The sequence below is a fragment of the Peromyscus leucopus genome, chromosome 3, assembly GCF_004664715.2.
Source record: "Peromyscus leucopus breed LL Stock chromosome 3, UCI_PerLeu_2.1, whole genome shotgun sequence".
NCBI classification, from domain to species: domain Eukaryota; kingdom Metazoa; phylum Chordata; class Mammalia; order Rodentia; family Cricetidae; genus Peromyscus; species Peromyscus leucopus.
Genome location: NC_051065.1, coordinates 123862934 through 123878374, shown reverse-complemented (window position 1 = coordinate 123878374; position 15441 = coordinate 123862934). Strand labels below are relative to the sequence as shown.

General features: G+C 39.2%; 1 protein-coding gene across 7 annotated transcripts in view; it reads left to right on the top strand.

The window, feature by feature from the left end:
• The window catches only part of Bicd1 (BICD cargo adaptor 1), a 188755-nt gene that overhangs the window by 137930 nt on the left and 35384 nt on the right, over nucleotides 1-15441 (top strand). For 4 of the 7 annotated variants that reach the window (XM_028892395.2, XM_028892399.2, XM_028892397.2 and 1 more), the window contains exons 5-7: nucleotides 6930-8024; nucleotides 9410-9561; nucleotides 11721-11928. In XM_028892395.2, the coding sequence (XP_028748228.1) occupies nucleotides 6930-8024; nucleotides 9410-9561; nucleotides 11721-11928 (1455 nt within the window). Of the gene's footprint in view, nucleotides 1-6929; nucleotides 8025-9409; nucleotides 9562-11720; nucleotides 12039-13140; nucleotides 13337-15441 lie in introns of those variants that run through there. The other 3 variants (XM_037203957.1, XM_028892392.2, XM_028892398.2) reach the window with 2 other exon arrangements.

Here is a 15441-nt window from a genome sequence, read left to right as displayed (position 1 = left end):
GCTCCTTTTCAGCTGAAGCCCAAATCATCAACTGATTTCAAGGATGTCATGTGTTCATCCTTTCAATATATGTATAATTATCAGTTTCAATTGTAAGACTGAATAGTCCATGAATAATAGCTTTGGCACTATAGTTTGTAGGGGAGGGGAGTCATCAGTAGCAGAAGGTGAGACAAAGAGAAAAGGCAGAAGAATTTGTAGCCTTCAGCTACAGCCTCAGCCTCCATCATCAGATTGACATCCTCATCTTTCTCAGAGACCCCTAAACTGCACTTGGCGCCCCAGTAGTTCTTGGCATTCAGGCTGCTATGGGTTGTGTCTGTGTCTTTCTACTACAGATTCTGACTCTGCATCCTTCTGTAGGTGCCATTGTATCACACTTGGATGTAGCATGAATCTTAAAAGGTCTTATTAATAAAGTCAAACCTGAAGCCAGGTATTGGGGTGAATGCTGAAAGATCAGAGAAACAGAACCAGCCACAGCCACCTCACCTCTCCAATTCCTCAGTTGATCCTGGAGGAATTGGACTGGAAGCCTCTGAATCCTCATCCGGATGGATCTCAGCTGAACTGCTGCTCAAAAGCCTAAAAGCTTAACCAGGCTCTAGTTCCTGGTCCTCATGCCTTATATACCTTTCTTCTTCCTGCTATCACTTCCTGGGATTAAAGGCATATGTCACCATGCCTGGCTGTTTCCAGTGTGGCTTTGAACTCACAGAGATCCAGATGGATCTCTGCCTTTGGAATGCTAGGATTAAAGTGTGTGCCACCATTTTCTGGCCTCTGTATCTAGCGGCTGTTCTGTTCTCTGATCCCAGATAAGTTTATTATGGTACACAATATTTTGGAGAACATAATATCACCACATTTCCCCATTTTTGTCTAAAATTAAAAAAGCTGATCCTGGGAGATTTCCATACCTCTGGCCCTCCATTGACTTTCTGTGGTTTTAGCCTCATCCCCGTAATACATGTGCCACTGCAGCTGTGCTCCGGGTTCCCGGACAGCATTTACCAGCTCTTTCCAGGCCTGAGGGATAATCCTTTTACAAGTTGACCAGGACATAACCCTAACCCTAATCCAAACCCTGACGAGTTTAACATTTGCTTTACAAATGGGGAATGCATGCTATAAGATACTATTGCCTCCTTAAACCTTCTTTTAACATTTCAATTGGAGTCCAGTTAGTTTGTACATTCACTTGACCAGGTAACTGCTATACAGTTACTGGATAAATTAAGTTTGATTGTTTGAAAACAGGCTTTCTTTCTGTAACCATATAATCTAATCCTGAAATAATTTCACCCTTAAATTCTTCTGTCTGAGTCTGATTTTCTCTATAATTCATTTTAACAGGTTTTTCTAAAGCTTTTATCCTGGCACTTAAATTGACTATCTTTTTAAATTGTAAAATAAGGATAAGTAAAGTAATATTATGCATAATTGGTGTAATGTACATCCCATCAACATTAATCCTCTCATATAATTGTTCCATTTTCAGACTGCCTAAAGTTTTATCAAACAAAGACCAGTTTTCTTCTACTGTACAGATAATGCCCATTTTTTTAATGTGGAAAAAATTTTCTCTTTTAAGTAGTTTTTCTCTTTAAAATATCTGATACCTTAATTGACTTATCAAGTCTGTGTAGAACAATAGAAATCTGAGGGAATTTCAAAACAGCTACCTAGCATGGTTGCGCAGAGGCAGAGAGAGAGAGAGAGAGAGAGAGAGAGAGAGAGAGAGAGAGAGAGAGAGAGAGAAAGTGAAAGTGAAAGTGTAGCCACACGTTCTGGCTAAAAGCTGAAATCCAGCCACGTGCTTCCGTTTGAGCCAATTAGGCTTGAGCTCAGGCTTCCTTAAGCTCTGACCACAAGAGTTGGCAATTTGGCTGCAAGCAGCTCCAGCCGCAGCTGTGTGCAGCTGTGACCACGTGCAGACGAACTGGTAGCTCTGGCTGGGCCTGGGGCCTGTAAACTCTGGCTGAGCCGGGGCCGAGTCAGGGCCAAGCCAGGGCCGAGCTGAGATCGAGCAGGGGCCAAGCTGGGGCATAACTACCAATGGTTTTTTAATGAATTCTTGCCCCATGTTAGGCACCAAATGTAGATGAAATTCCAAACGTTCTTATTAAATAAGAAACAGAGCCAAATAAAGAGTTAAAAGCACAGAGATAAGAACAGTAGCCAATGTTTGGAACCTGGGGTTTATGCAGGGACACTTCGCTCAGCCTGGGAGGAAGGGACTGGACCTGCCTAGACTGAATCTACCAGGTTGAGCTGAATCCCCAGGGGAGTCTTTGCCCTGGAGGAGATAAGAATGGGGAGTGGGCTGGGGAGAAGGCGGGGGGGGGGGGGGGGGTTGGGGAGGCGGAAGGGGGGAGGACAGGGGAATCCATGGCCGATATGTAAAATTAAATTAAATTATAAAATTAAAAAAATTTTCAATAAATACTGCCAGATTTCACAGCATTTAAAAACATGGTAGTTGTTAGTTGTTCCTCCAGGGGGAGAATGGAATGCTAGGAAACACTACTTTTCTTAGAGATTAATCAAGAAGTTCTCTACCAGTTTACAGTAGACCCACTTCTGTCTGGTCTTGAATAGGAGTCCGTTTTGTGTAGTTTTTATATTCATTTTTGAGAAATAATGATCCAAAGTGATCTCTCAGATTTTGACCACTAGTATTTTCCAAATCAAGTCAGAGATTTTTTCCACATAAGTTTTAATTTTTTATTTGGTTTATTTGATAAAAAATATCCATTCCAATATAACATCTTCCCTCTGCATTAATATTCCAGTAGGAGAATGCCTAGAAGGTAAAATAACCAAAATGCAATCCAGCTTTGGATCAATACGATCCACCTGCCCTTCATGTACTTTCTTTTCTACCAAGGCCAATTCTTTCTCAGCTTCAGGTGATAATTCTCTTGGACTGTTTAAGTCCTTGTCACCTTCTAAGGTTTTGAACAAATTATTTAGTTCATCATTTTTTACCTCAACAATACTTTGTAGATGAGAAATATCTCCAAATAATCTTTGAAAGTCATTAAGAGTCTGTAGTCTATCTCTCCTAATTTGCACCTTTTGGGGTCTAATTTTTTTGTAGCTCTATTTTATATTCTAAATAATTAATAGAATCTCCTCTTTGTATCTTTTCAGGAGCAATTTGTAATCCCCAGCAAGGCAAAATTTTCTTTACTTCTTCAAACATTCTTTCTAAAGTATCTGCATTTGAGTCAGCTAGTAAAATATCCATATAATGATAAATTATAGATTTAGGAAATTTTTTACGTATCACTTCCAATGGCTGTTGTACAAAATATTGCCACATAGTTGGGCTATTCAACATTCCCTGTGGGAGGACCCTCCATTGAAATCTTTTAACCAGTTGAGAATTATTGTAAGTAGGCACTGTGAAAGCAAATCTTTCTCTGTCTTTTTCTTGTAAGGGTATTGAGAAGAAACAGTCTTTTAAATCAATAACTATGAGAGACCATCCTTTTGGTAACAGAGTAGGCAAAGGAATTCCAGATTGTAGAGAGCCCATTGGCTGAATTACTTTGTTAATTGCTCTAAGGTCTGTTACCATTCTCCATTTACCAGATTTCTTTTTAATAACAAATACAGGAGAATTCCAAGGGCTGGTTGATTCTTCAATATGCTGAGCATTTAACTGTTCTTCTACCAGCTCTTCTAAAGCCTGGAGTTTCTCTGTTGTTAAAGGCCATTGCTGAACCCATACAGGCTTGTCTATTAACCATTTTAAAGGTAGAGCTGTTGGTGTCTTTGGGAGATCATCAGTTGTTGTGCCCTGTTATTGTATAATATGGATGGCTGGTGACCACTCAGAATAATGCCTTCTAATATTTCTTTCAGAAACATGTGCTAGTTTATCATTTGTTTCTGAGGTTGGAGGGATGTTAATCTGAGTATTCCATTGTTGTAACAAGTCTCGACCCCACAGGTTCATAGCATATGGTTTTAATTTTCCTCTCTGTCCTTCTGGACCTATACATTCGAGCCATCTTGCACTCTGTTTCACCTGAGATAATGTCCTAATTCCTAACAGTTGAACGTTTACCTCCTGAAGAGGCCAAGTTGGATGCCAAAATTCTGGTGCAATTATGGTAACGTCCGCACCTGTGTCTACCAGACCAGACAACAAAACACCATTTATTTTTATTGTTAATTTTGGTCTTTGTTCATTAATAGAAGTTTGCCAAAATTTTTCTTTATGTTTTCTCCTGAATTTTCTATTCTCTCTGTTTCATCATCCTGACCAGCATGATTTATTCCAATAGGCATTTGGTTATTTAATGGCTCTGAGCAGGGGTTTCCTCTACAGCTGCAGGAAAGGTTTGAACTGGATTTGCTATGGGGGCCTGCATGAGGCCCCTCTGGGAGTTTCCCGAAGACTGAGGCAAAGGATTACCCTGTCTGTCCTTTGTTGGTCCAGTGTTTTCCCTTACCACACCTTCTGCATACTCCAGAAGGAAGGGACATTCTGTTGCCATTGTTCCTTGAAGAAACATTGTTTCTAGGAATGACCTGTTTACAATCCCTTTTCAAATGTCCTTGCTTTCCACATCCAAAACATCTAACATTCCTCAAACCTTTTGAAATTGCTTCTCCTACCCACATATCATCATGGTCATGAGCCTCAACATTAATCATGTCTCTAATCTAATCTTCCAAAGGTGCAGATCTTGCCTTTAATGGCCTGATTATTCTTTTGCATGCTGCATTCGCATTCTCAAAGGCCAAAGATTCAATTATTATCTTACTAGCTTCTGAATCTGGGACCATTCTCTTTACTGCTGAAGCCAGTCTTTGTAAAAAATCTGTGAAAGATTCTTTTGGGCCTTGCATAACCTTTGTAAATGACTCAGGTTTTTTTCCTGGTTCCTCAACTCTGTCCCATGCATTCAAGGCTGCCGTTCGACATAAAATTAGGGCTTGGACATCATATAAACATTGCGTTTGTGCTGAAGCATATTGGCCTTCTCCAATAAGCTGATCCTGGCAGACTTGTATTCCTTTATCCCTCCATTGTTTTTCTATGTTTTTAGCCTCATCCTTGAACCAAGTTATCCACTGAAGCCTTTGACTGGGTTCCAGAACAGCTGTGCCAGCTCCTGCCAGTCCTGTGGTATAATCCTATTATATGTTCACCAAGAGTTTAACATTTGCTTTACATATGGGGAATGCATGCCATAAGATACTATTGCCTCCTTAAACCTTTGTAAATCTAACATTTCAATTGGAGCCCAAATATTTTGTGTAGTCATTTGATTAGGAAACTGCTGTACTGTTACTGGATAAATTAAGGGTGACTGTGAAAACAGGCTTTCTTTCTGTAACCTTATGATCCAATCTTGAAACAACTTCATTGTTAATTTCTTCTGTCTGAATTTGAATTTCTCTATGATTCATTTTTACAGGTTTAACAAGTTTTTCTAAAACTATTATCCTGGCACTTAAATTGACTATCCTTTTAAATAGTAAAATGAGGATAAGCATAGGTAATAAACTGCATAATTCGATCAACATTAATCTTCTCATATAGTTGTTCCATTGTCAGACTGCCTAAAATTTCAAACAAAGCCCAATTTTCTTCCAATGTACACATAAAACCCATTTTTTAAATGTAGAAAAAATTTCTCTTTTAAATAGTTTCCTTTAAAATATCTGATATGTTAAGTGACTTACTAAGTCTGCATAGAACAGTAGAAATCTGAGGGAATTTCAAAACAGCCACCTAGTGTCAGAGGTGTGAGTCCAGAGAGAGGGAGAGGGAGAGGGAGAGGGAGAGGGAGAGGGAGAGGGAGAGGGAGAGGGAGAGGGAGAGGGAGAGAGGGAGGAGAGAGAGAGAGAGAGAGAGAGAGAGAGAGAGAGAGAGAGAGAGAGAGAGAGAGAACGCAAGAAAGTGTAGCCACAAGTAGTTCTGGATAAAGCTTAAATCCAGCCATGTGTTCCCTCTTGAGCTGAGTCAAGGCTTGGCTCTGGCTTCCTTAAGCTTCGACCATGTGCGTTGGCTTTACAGACAGGGGCCCTGTTCATCAGGGCAGGCCTGAGTTGTTTGTAGCACTGGCTTTAAGCTAATTACTTGGGGCTACGGTCAGTCTGGCCTGAGGCCAAGCCGACCTAGGCCCGGGCTAGGGAGCTGGCCGCCCAGGTGGGAAACTGGACCTGTCGCCAGGCCAAGTCAAGCGGTTTTTAATGGATTCTTGTCACGTTGGGTGCCAAATGTAGATGTAACCAACAGTCTTATTAAATAAGAAACAGAACCAATGCAAAGAAGAAAGCCAAGAGATCAGAGCTAAGAGCCTTACCCACCTGCTGCAGCTAACCTCTTTAGCCAAGAGACCTCTCCGAAAGAGGTCTACTTCCTGTCTGTTTGTCTTTATATACTCTTTCTGTTCTGCCTTCTCATTGGTTGTAAACCCAAACACATGACTGCCTCGTCACTGCCTGTCTGTAGAGACTTCCAGGTCTTCTATGGTTGGTATTGAGATTAAAGGCGTGTGTTTCCAATGCTGGCTGTATCCTTGAACACACAGAGATCTACCTAGCTCTGCCTACCAAGTGCTGGGATTAAAGGCATGTGCCACCACCGCCACGCTCTTGCTATGGCTCTAATAGCTCTGACCCCGGGGCAACTTTATTTATTAACATACAATTAAAATCACATTTCAGTACAAATAAAATACCACCATAGCTTGGCTTACATCAAATCCCATGTTATAAATTAGGTATTTTTAGGTTAAACTTACCAGAATCTAAAATAAGAAAATATTTGAATTTAATTTGACATAATGTGAGTGTTCGCTCTGATATGGGCATTTTAAATGTATACATGTCTGCCCACCTGCATTGAGTTCATTATTGGCTTTGCACTGGAGTTATTCAGACATTGTCTTCTGCCATTGCAGGTGGAGCGAGAAAAAGCCATTCTTCTGGCCAACCTCCAGGAGTCACAAACCCAGCTAGAACACACCAAGGGGGCACTGACCGAGCAGCATGAGCGAGTGCACCGGCTCACAGAGCATGTCAATGCCATGAGGGGCCTGCAGAACAGCAAGGAACTCAAGGCTGAGCTAGATTGTCAGAGGGGCCGGAACTCATTGGAGGAGGCCCATGACTATGAGGTGGACATCAATGGCTTAGAGATCCTTGAGTGCAAATATAGAGTGGCTGTCACTGAGGTCATTGATTTGAAAGCAGAAATTAAGGCCTTAAAGGAGAAATATAATAAATCTGTAGAAAATTATACAGAAGAAAAGACAAAATATGAGAGTAAGATCCAAATGTATGATGAGCAAGTGACAAACCTTGAGAAGACATCTAAGGAGAGTGGTGAGAAGATGGCTCACATGGAGAAGGAGTTGCAAAAGATGACTGGCATAGCCAATGAAAATCACAACACCCTCAATACAGCCCAGGATGAATTGGTGACCTTTAGTGAGGAACTAGCACAGCTTTACCACCATGTGTGTCTATGTAATAATGAAACTCCCAACAGGGTCATGTTGGACTACTACAGACAAAGCAGAGTTACCCGCAGTGGCAGCCTCAAGGGGCCTGAAGATCCCAGGGGGCTTTTGTCTCCAAGATTATCCAGGAGGGGTATGTCATCCCCAGTAGAATCAAGGACGTCATCTGAACCAGTTTCAAAAGAAAACACAGAGACTATTAAAGAGCCGAGTCCAACTAAGACTCCCACAATCTCTCCTGTTATTACTGCCCCACCATCATCTCCAGTTTTGGATACAAGTGATATCCGCAAAGAGCCAATGAATATCTACAACCTCAATGCCATAATCCGGGACCAAATCAAGCATCTGCAGAAAGCAGTGGACAGATCCTTACAGCTGTCTCGTCAAAGAGCAGCAGCCCGAGAGTTGGCTCCCATGATTGATAAGGACAAAGAAGCCTTAATGGAAGAGATTCTCAAGCTGAAGTCCTTGCTGAGTACCAAACGGGAGCAGATTGCCACACTGAGGGCGGTGTTGAAAGCCAATAAGCAGGTAATACACTTTTGCTGATGAAAGCATACTAGTAAAAGCTTTCTTAACCAATTTATTCCCTTAATTTTGTTGAATCTGTAGTGCCAAGATAAGTGTTCAAATTCCTGGCCAGTAGAGCAATAAAACAAAGTACATCCCAATGCCAAATCAGAATGTAGTCTTAGTTCTAAAGTGTGTAAGGGATCAGTGAGGTGGCTTAGTAATAAGGGTGCTTGCTGCCAAGCCTAATGACCTGAGTTCAATCCTCAGAACCCATATGGTGGAAGAAAAAGGACCAAATCCCACAGTTGTTCTATCTGCCACAGATGGGCCATGATACTCATCCTCTCTCTCTCTCTCTTCTCTCTGTCTCTGTCTCTGTCTCTGTCTCTCTCTCTTTCTCTCTCTCATAAAATAGGTAGATAGATAGATAGATAGATAAAAATAAAATAAAACTACAGTTTGAAGTGAATAGGATAGAAGAGCAATTGTGCATAGCTAGGCAGTACAGATGGTGAGGAAGGTAAAGTACAGAGATCCAGCTGCAGATAAATCCAAGATCCAGGCAGTGATAAGCAGAAGCTTGGTGGCCAGGAAATATAGAAACAGCCCATGGAGGATCATGGGACAGGCTTGCCTAGTAGCTTATGCCAACCAGGGAGATTGGGAGGTTGGCACAGACATGATGAAAGAGGTCTGGCAGGCAATAGCTAGACCCAACTTTAGAGATGGAGATTCAACTCTAAGACTCAATTTCTAGGGCTGTCACAGGATGGAAACTTGGTGTCTTGTCTTTTATTTCAGGCTTAAATAAATAAGACTTAGTAACCAAATGATCAAATAATGGCATCAAAGATGAAGGACAACACAGCTGTGGGGATATGAGTAAACAGAAGCAGACTTTACCAACAAATGAAATAGTTTGGAACTATGAGTGAGAGAGAGTGGGGGAGGGAGAGAGAGAGGAAGAAAGAGAGAGAACACCTCCAAATCCTAAAGCCTAGCTATATCACTGACCACATATATGAACTTTATATGTATAGTTAATTGTTAGTTTACTTGTGTCAGAACTGAAGCATTAGGGAATTTTCTTAAATATAGGTCATATCCCTCTAGAATAAGTAGGATGTTTCAACATGACTGATTTGTTTTCCATTGTTGAGTTTTACCTGGGTGTGGGTGTCCTGATGTATAGACTGGAAAATAATACTGTTTAGCAGAAAAGAGAGTAAAAGATACATCTCTGTTCAATACATACATAATACATATACATGTGCTTTTGCAAAAGTCCAACCTAATCTATTTCTATTTCCATTTTCAAGAGCAAAGAATAGGTTTGGCATAAAGAAATGTGTGGACAGGTTTTCCTGGTGTGAGTTGGTAAGCACTGTGATTTTATGCCTCAGACAGCAGAAGTGGCTCTAGCTAATCTGAAGAACAAATATGAAAATGAGAAGGCAATGGTGACTGAAACGATGACAAAACTAAGGAACGAACTGAAGGCTTTGAAAGAAGATGCTGCAACCTTCTCATCTCTAAGAGCAATGTTTGCAACAAGGTAACTTTTTCTCCCTAAAATTGAGTGTTTCTCATGGGAAGAACACTGTCAATATTCATGAATGATTGTATTTGGTTTTAATGAAGAAAATGATGAGATACTACTCTGACAAATCTAAGATTAGAAATGTGTTTCTAGAGCTCAACGTTACATGTGACTGAATCTCATGGAGATGGTAAAGAGAAACCTTAGACTACATGGCTGCAAGGAATCTGGCAGGAACTGGCTTCTGGATTTCTCACAAAATTCAGTGGCATTTAGAATGTGTGTATTTCTGATAACTATGGGGGCAGGATGAAGAATGGAAAGGGAGACAAGGTCACCTTATCAGGATTACCTTCAGAATTAAGAGAAGATATATTTCCTCTTTGAGAAAGAAATTTTAAAAATTTAAAGGGTATTTAAATGCTCAATTTGGCTCATATTTTAATTATTACCTCCTTGCAGTCCATTTTCACAGACATTTGTTTCTTTCAGGTGTAGTAATTTCAAGATACCAAAAAGAATTAATCCAAGGTCCTGTAATTCATTTCATTTTTTTTCCAATAAGCTGTGATTTTTCTCATGATCTATGTAGCCCCATAGTCTTGACTTTAAAGGTTTAAAGGTTACCCCCTGGACTTAATATATTTTAACCATAGTTCCTGGTTTGTTTGTTTGTTTTTCTGTGTAGTATATCAAACTGTGCTAATTTTAGTTTGTACAATATATTTTGAATAATTCTCTGAGCTCATTAGCTATCTGCTAATACATGAAGAATAATTGTTACTAATTATCTTAAACTCAGCAAAAATCCATGTGAGTTTTCTTCTCACCCTACTTTTTCCAAATGTATGTGGGGGGGAATCAGGTTTTGACTTCAGTGGGGAAATAGCACAGACCTTGTCTTTGTGCTTCAGTATAAATATGAAGTGGGATGAAGATGTTTCCAATAGCCTGCTGTACCTGAATCAAACTTTTAAAAATCTTTTTTTTTTTTTGACAACTCATGACTTTATTTGGCTAAAAACTCATTGAAACTTGGATTTTTTTAATTTGGGAAAATCTGCCATATTGAAAGCAGTGTCTGCTGTAATCTAAAGTAGTCTGTAAATACAGATAAAGGAAGAAATGTTCTTTTTATTAATACTATTATTCTTTTGTCTACTGTGAATATAACATTACAAACTTTTTGCAAAGGATACAGTGTTATACAATAGAGACAGCAATTGTAATATACCTAAAGTAGTGGAGAAGAGCATGTGAAATTGTATAATCACCACAAAGCAGCTTCCATAATAGCTATCACTGAGGTTTATGCTGCTTATTTAGAATGTCCCCTTATGGATTCCATTGTGAGGCTGAACCACCAATTACTGAACATGGTCTACTGTTTCCTATTGTCTATTGACTATTATAGCTAGTCTTTCTTTGGACCCCCAGCCCCAAAATAATGACATGGAGACTTATTATTAATTATGAAAGATTGGCCTTTAGCTTAGGTTTGTTCCCAAATAGCTCTTAAAGCTTAAATTAACCTGCTTCTAATAATCTACATTATGCCACGTGACTTTTTTACCTTTCCTCCATTCTGTATGTCCAGCTCCCTCCATGTCTTGCTGGCATCTGCTGCTGCATCAGATTCTAACCCTGAGCTCCTCTCTCTGCCTGGAAGTGCTGCCTATTCTCTCCTGTAGCTATTGACCATTCAGCTCTTTATTAAACCAATTAGGTGCTGGTAGATGAGGCAGACATAGACACATCTTCACACAGTGTAAACAAATATCCTGCAGCATATTATTATAGAGTATCTTCATTCTATTGCTAGGAAGATCAATGCTCTAAATTTCAGTCAAATTTATTATACTAGTTCTCTTTATCTATGGGGGAATATATCTTAAGACCCCCAGTGGATGCCTGAAATCACTAGTACCAAGCCCTATAGATTACTGTTTCCCTTGTATGTATATGCCGCTGATGAAGCTTAAATTATATTATTAAATATAATAATATAATATAATGTTGGTATATAGCCATTCTAACAGTATTAAATAATAAAGGTTTTGATACTAGAGTAGACATCAATATCTGGGCTAAGGATAAGAGGAATATCTTTCTAATTAAGTTACAGTTTATCTTCACCAGGATTGCTTCCTCACCCTTTTTTGCTTGGGTTCCAGATGTGATGAATACGTCACACAGTTGGATGAGATGCAGAGACAGTTAGCAGCTGCAGAAGATGAGAAGAAGACTCTAAACACTTTATTGCGAATGGCTATCCAACAAAAGCTCGCCCTGACACAGCGGCTAGAGGACTTAGAGTTTGACCATGAGCAGTCCCGACGCAGCAAAGGCAAACTTGGAAAGAGCAAGATCGGCAGCCCTAAAGTAAGTGGGGAGGCGCCAGCAGCTGTACCTACCATAGACACTTACCTCCTGCATAGTCAGGGCCCACAGACACCCACCATTCGGGTCAGCAGTGGCACTCAGAGGAAAAGGTATGCATGCAGCTATTGTCATAGTGTGGTACAGTGGACAGGTTTTAGTTGACTGCAAAAAATTATGTGCTTTTGTTGAGTAGGATGGAGAAAGGGAAGGAAAAGAAAAACGTGAAAACTGCTAATCAGTCTTGCTAATGCTGGTTTTTCTGCCACCCCATCCACACATATTGATTAACCATAACATGATTTTCAAGTGTCTGTTAATGTTTTTGCTGCTGTTTGTGTACATAAATGTCTCTCCCTACCCTCCAATCTAAAAACGGGTAGATAAAAAAGTGAAGCTCTGTGAACATGAGCTATAATTTTAAATGCCATGTCTCTGGAAATTATGATGTTTGTCATTTTTTCTGTCATGGGGCAAAGATATGAATTTGTTCTCTAAGAGAAACACTTGTCCATAAGACTAAAACTGATGACTAATTGAAAGGTCATTGCTATATTTGATAAAAATGGAATAGAATATGTATAATCCTTTTCTTAAAAGGAAGTTTTTGTGACTTTTTTATTAGTCATGTTAATATTGCTGAGAAACCACTTTTTTTTTTTTTTTTTTTTTTTGGTTTTTCGAGACAGGGTTTCTCTGTGTAGCTTTGTGCCTTTCCTGGAGCTCACTTGGTAGCCCAGGCTGGCCTCGAACTCACAGAGATCCGCCTGGCTCTGCCTCCCGAGTGCTGGGATTAAAGGCATGCGCCACCACCGCCCGGCGAGAAACCACTTATAAGGATTTTAGTGACTTGATTTTGTAACTTTTTACCAAATTCTGGTTGTTGAGTTACTTGCCCTGTTTTCAGTTAATATAGTTAAAGGTTTTTTTGTTTGAGGAGCTTTTGTTTAAGAATCAAAAATAATACATATATTTTCTATTTGTAGTTCAAACTGTCTAACTATAATTAATTTCTATTCCAGTATTCAGAGTAGATTTCAAAAAGGGTTGTATCCTGGTATGGAAACTAAAGAATTACAAAACAATCTTGACTTTCATATTTAAAAGATAATTAAATGCCAATATGAATGATGTTGTCACTGGTGAGGTATTGAAAGGTAATTAAAGTAAAACTTTTTTGTTTCCTATATGTATTTTTCTTGGATCTCCTGCAAGACAATTTTCACCTTCCCTTTGTGATCAGAGCCGTCCCAGGACTTCAGGGGCTTCCTACCTACAGAATTTATTAAGAGTTCCCCCTGATCCCACCTCCACAGAATCATTTCTTCTGAAGGGTTCCCCTTCCATGAGTGAACTCATCCAAGGGCATCGGCTCAGCAAGGAAAAAAGGTTAACCGTGGCTCCACCAGGTAAACACTTTTTCCTTGGGTGCATGTGATGCAATTGACAGCTAAGTAGACAGCTTTCCTCTTACTCAGCCCACCTTGCAAGTTGAACTGTGACGACATGGGACTCCATCACTGAAGTGAAAGCTCATTTACAGTCAGCATCCTGTTTTCTCTTTCCACAGCCAGATACCAGGCATTCTCCAGTAATTTCTTTCCATTAGCCTAGGAAAGAGAAGGAGGGTTGGAAGAATAGGATAGGCAAAGCGAAGTGAGCAGCAGGTACAACACAGGACATGTGTGCATCCCGTCTACAGTTCTGTAGTTTATAGCTGTCCCGTCTTGGTTAGTTTTTGTTTTCTCTGAACAATGTCAGTGTAATTTCAGCAAAGGGCGCCATATTTATAACACAGTTTTAAGGATAATTTCTTTTTGTAGTGACTCAGAATGTCCATATCTCTGACAGCTCTGCTCCTTGGGAACATTCAGGTTTGTTCTCATAGTGACACTTGATACTTTCAAGTGCTCCACAGTTTACTTTAGCTTTATTGTTTTGTACCTTTTCTTTTTTTCCCCTACATAAAGGTCTAAATAAAAGTGTGGTTTATGCCTCATATGGACTATCCCTTGTAAATATAGAGTATCCCTTGTGAAGTCCCTGCACAGATCAGAGGTAGAAAACAAGTCCATGAAACAAAATAACTACAAGGACAGCCGTTGCCTGTCTGTTGCAGGAAATATAAAATTAAAATGAGCTAAAATATTTGCTAGCAGTTACAAGACCAGGAATTTCACACGAATGTCTGTGGTTTCGGCCTTTTGAAAGATTTTGGGATATGTAGCAGCTCTAGGCTGGGTCTGTATTCACAACTGCCAGCTGTGCTGTTAGATGGGGTAGACTCTATACTTTGCCATAGTCCCTACCACTCCCTATTGATTGTACCCAGCTCTCTGTACTTTTTCCTGTATCTTCTTTCTTCCACCTAGCCTCTGAGAGTGCCACATTTGCCAATTTTTTTAAAAAATTTAAATTTCAAATTCATCTTAATTACTTTTTGGGAACCCCAGCCTTTGAATCTCTATATTCTTCTCTGATTTATGCTATTAGCATAGTGATTGGGATCAGAATATGTGGTCTAGAAGAGATGCCTTAGTGGTTAAGAGCTCATGTTGGTCTTGCACGAACCTGGGTTTGTTTTCCAGTACCCACACAGTTGGTGGTTTATAACCATCTGTAACTCTAGATCCAGGGGATTAGACACCATCTTCTGACCTCCATGGACACCAAGCATACACATGGTTCACGTACATATATGCAGGCAAAACATACACGAAAATAAAATTAATAAACAATACAAAAATTTCTTAAAATGTGATCTTATAATATACAGCACATGTTTACTGTTCTAAGAATTTTTGAGAGAATCTGTAATACTAATGATTTAAATGGCGTAATAGCTAGAATTCATGCACTCAGGCATATTTTACACACATATATACACCTATGCACACATGCACGTCTATACACACATATATACATATACACTTATATACATCTATGCACAAAATACACATATTCACATGTATAGATACATACATAGAAGTAATTAATCTGCTGAGCCTTTTTGCTTTCATAACCTACTTCCTATTGTTTTATACTAGTTAAGAAAGTACCTGAAGAAAAAAAAAAGAAAGCACCTAAAATATTTTGTGAGCCACCACAGTGGTGATGACTTATCAGGGTACCTAATGTAGGTAAAACTCATTAAAAATCTTTCTAACTTTTCAAATGGATTTAGTAGTACTGCCTTCTTAGAAAATAGCTGGTATAATTAATAAGTAATTCATTTGTATTTAAATATAAAGTAACATATTAATAAGATTAAAAATTAATGAATATTAGCAGTAACTATTTTCATATGACTATTTGGTCCTTATGTCCATGAATATGTATTTACATCATTATCATTACATTGTAGACACTATTAATATCATGTCATAAACTTTTTCATGTTGCTACTTAGTTTTACTTTTAAGATTAATTATTGTATCTTTTTTTTTTTTTTTTTTTTTTTTGGTTTTTCGAGACAGGGTTTCTCTGTGTAGCTTTGCGCCTTTCCTGGAACTCACT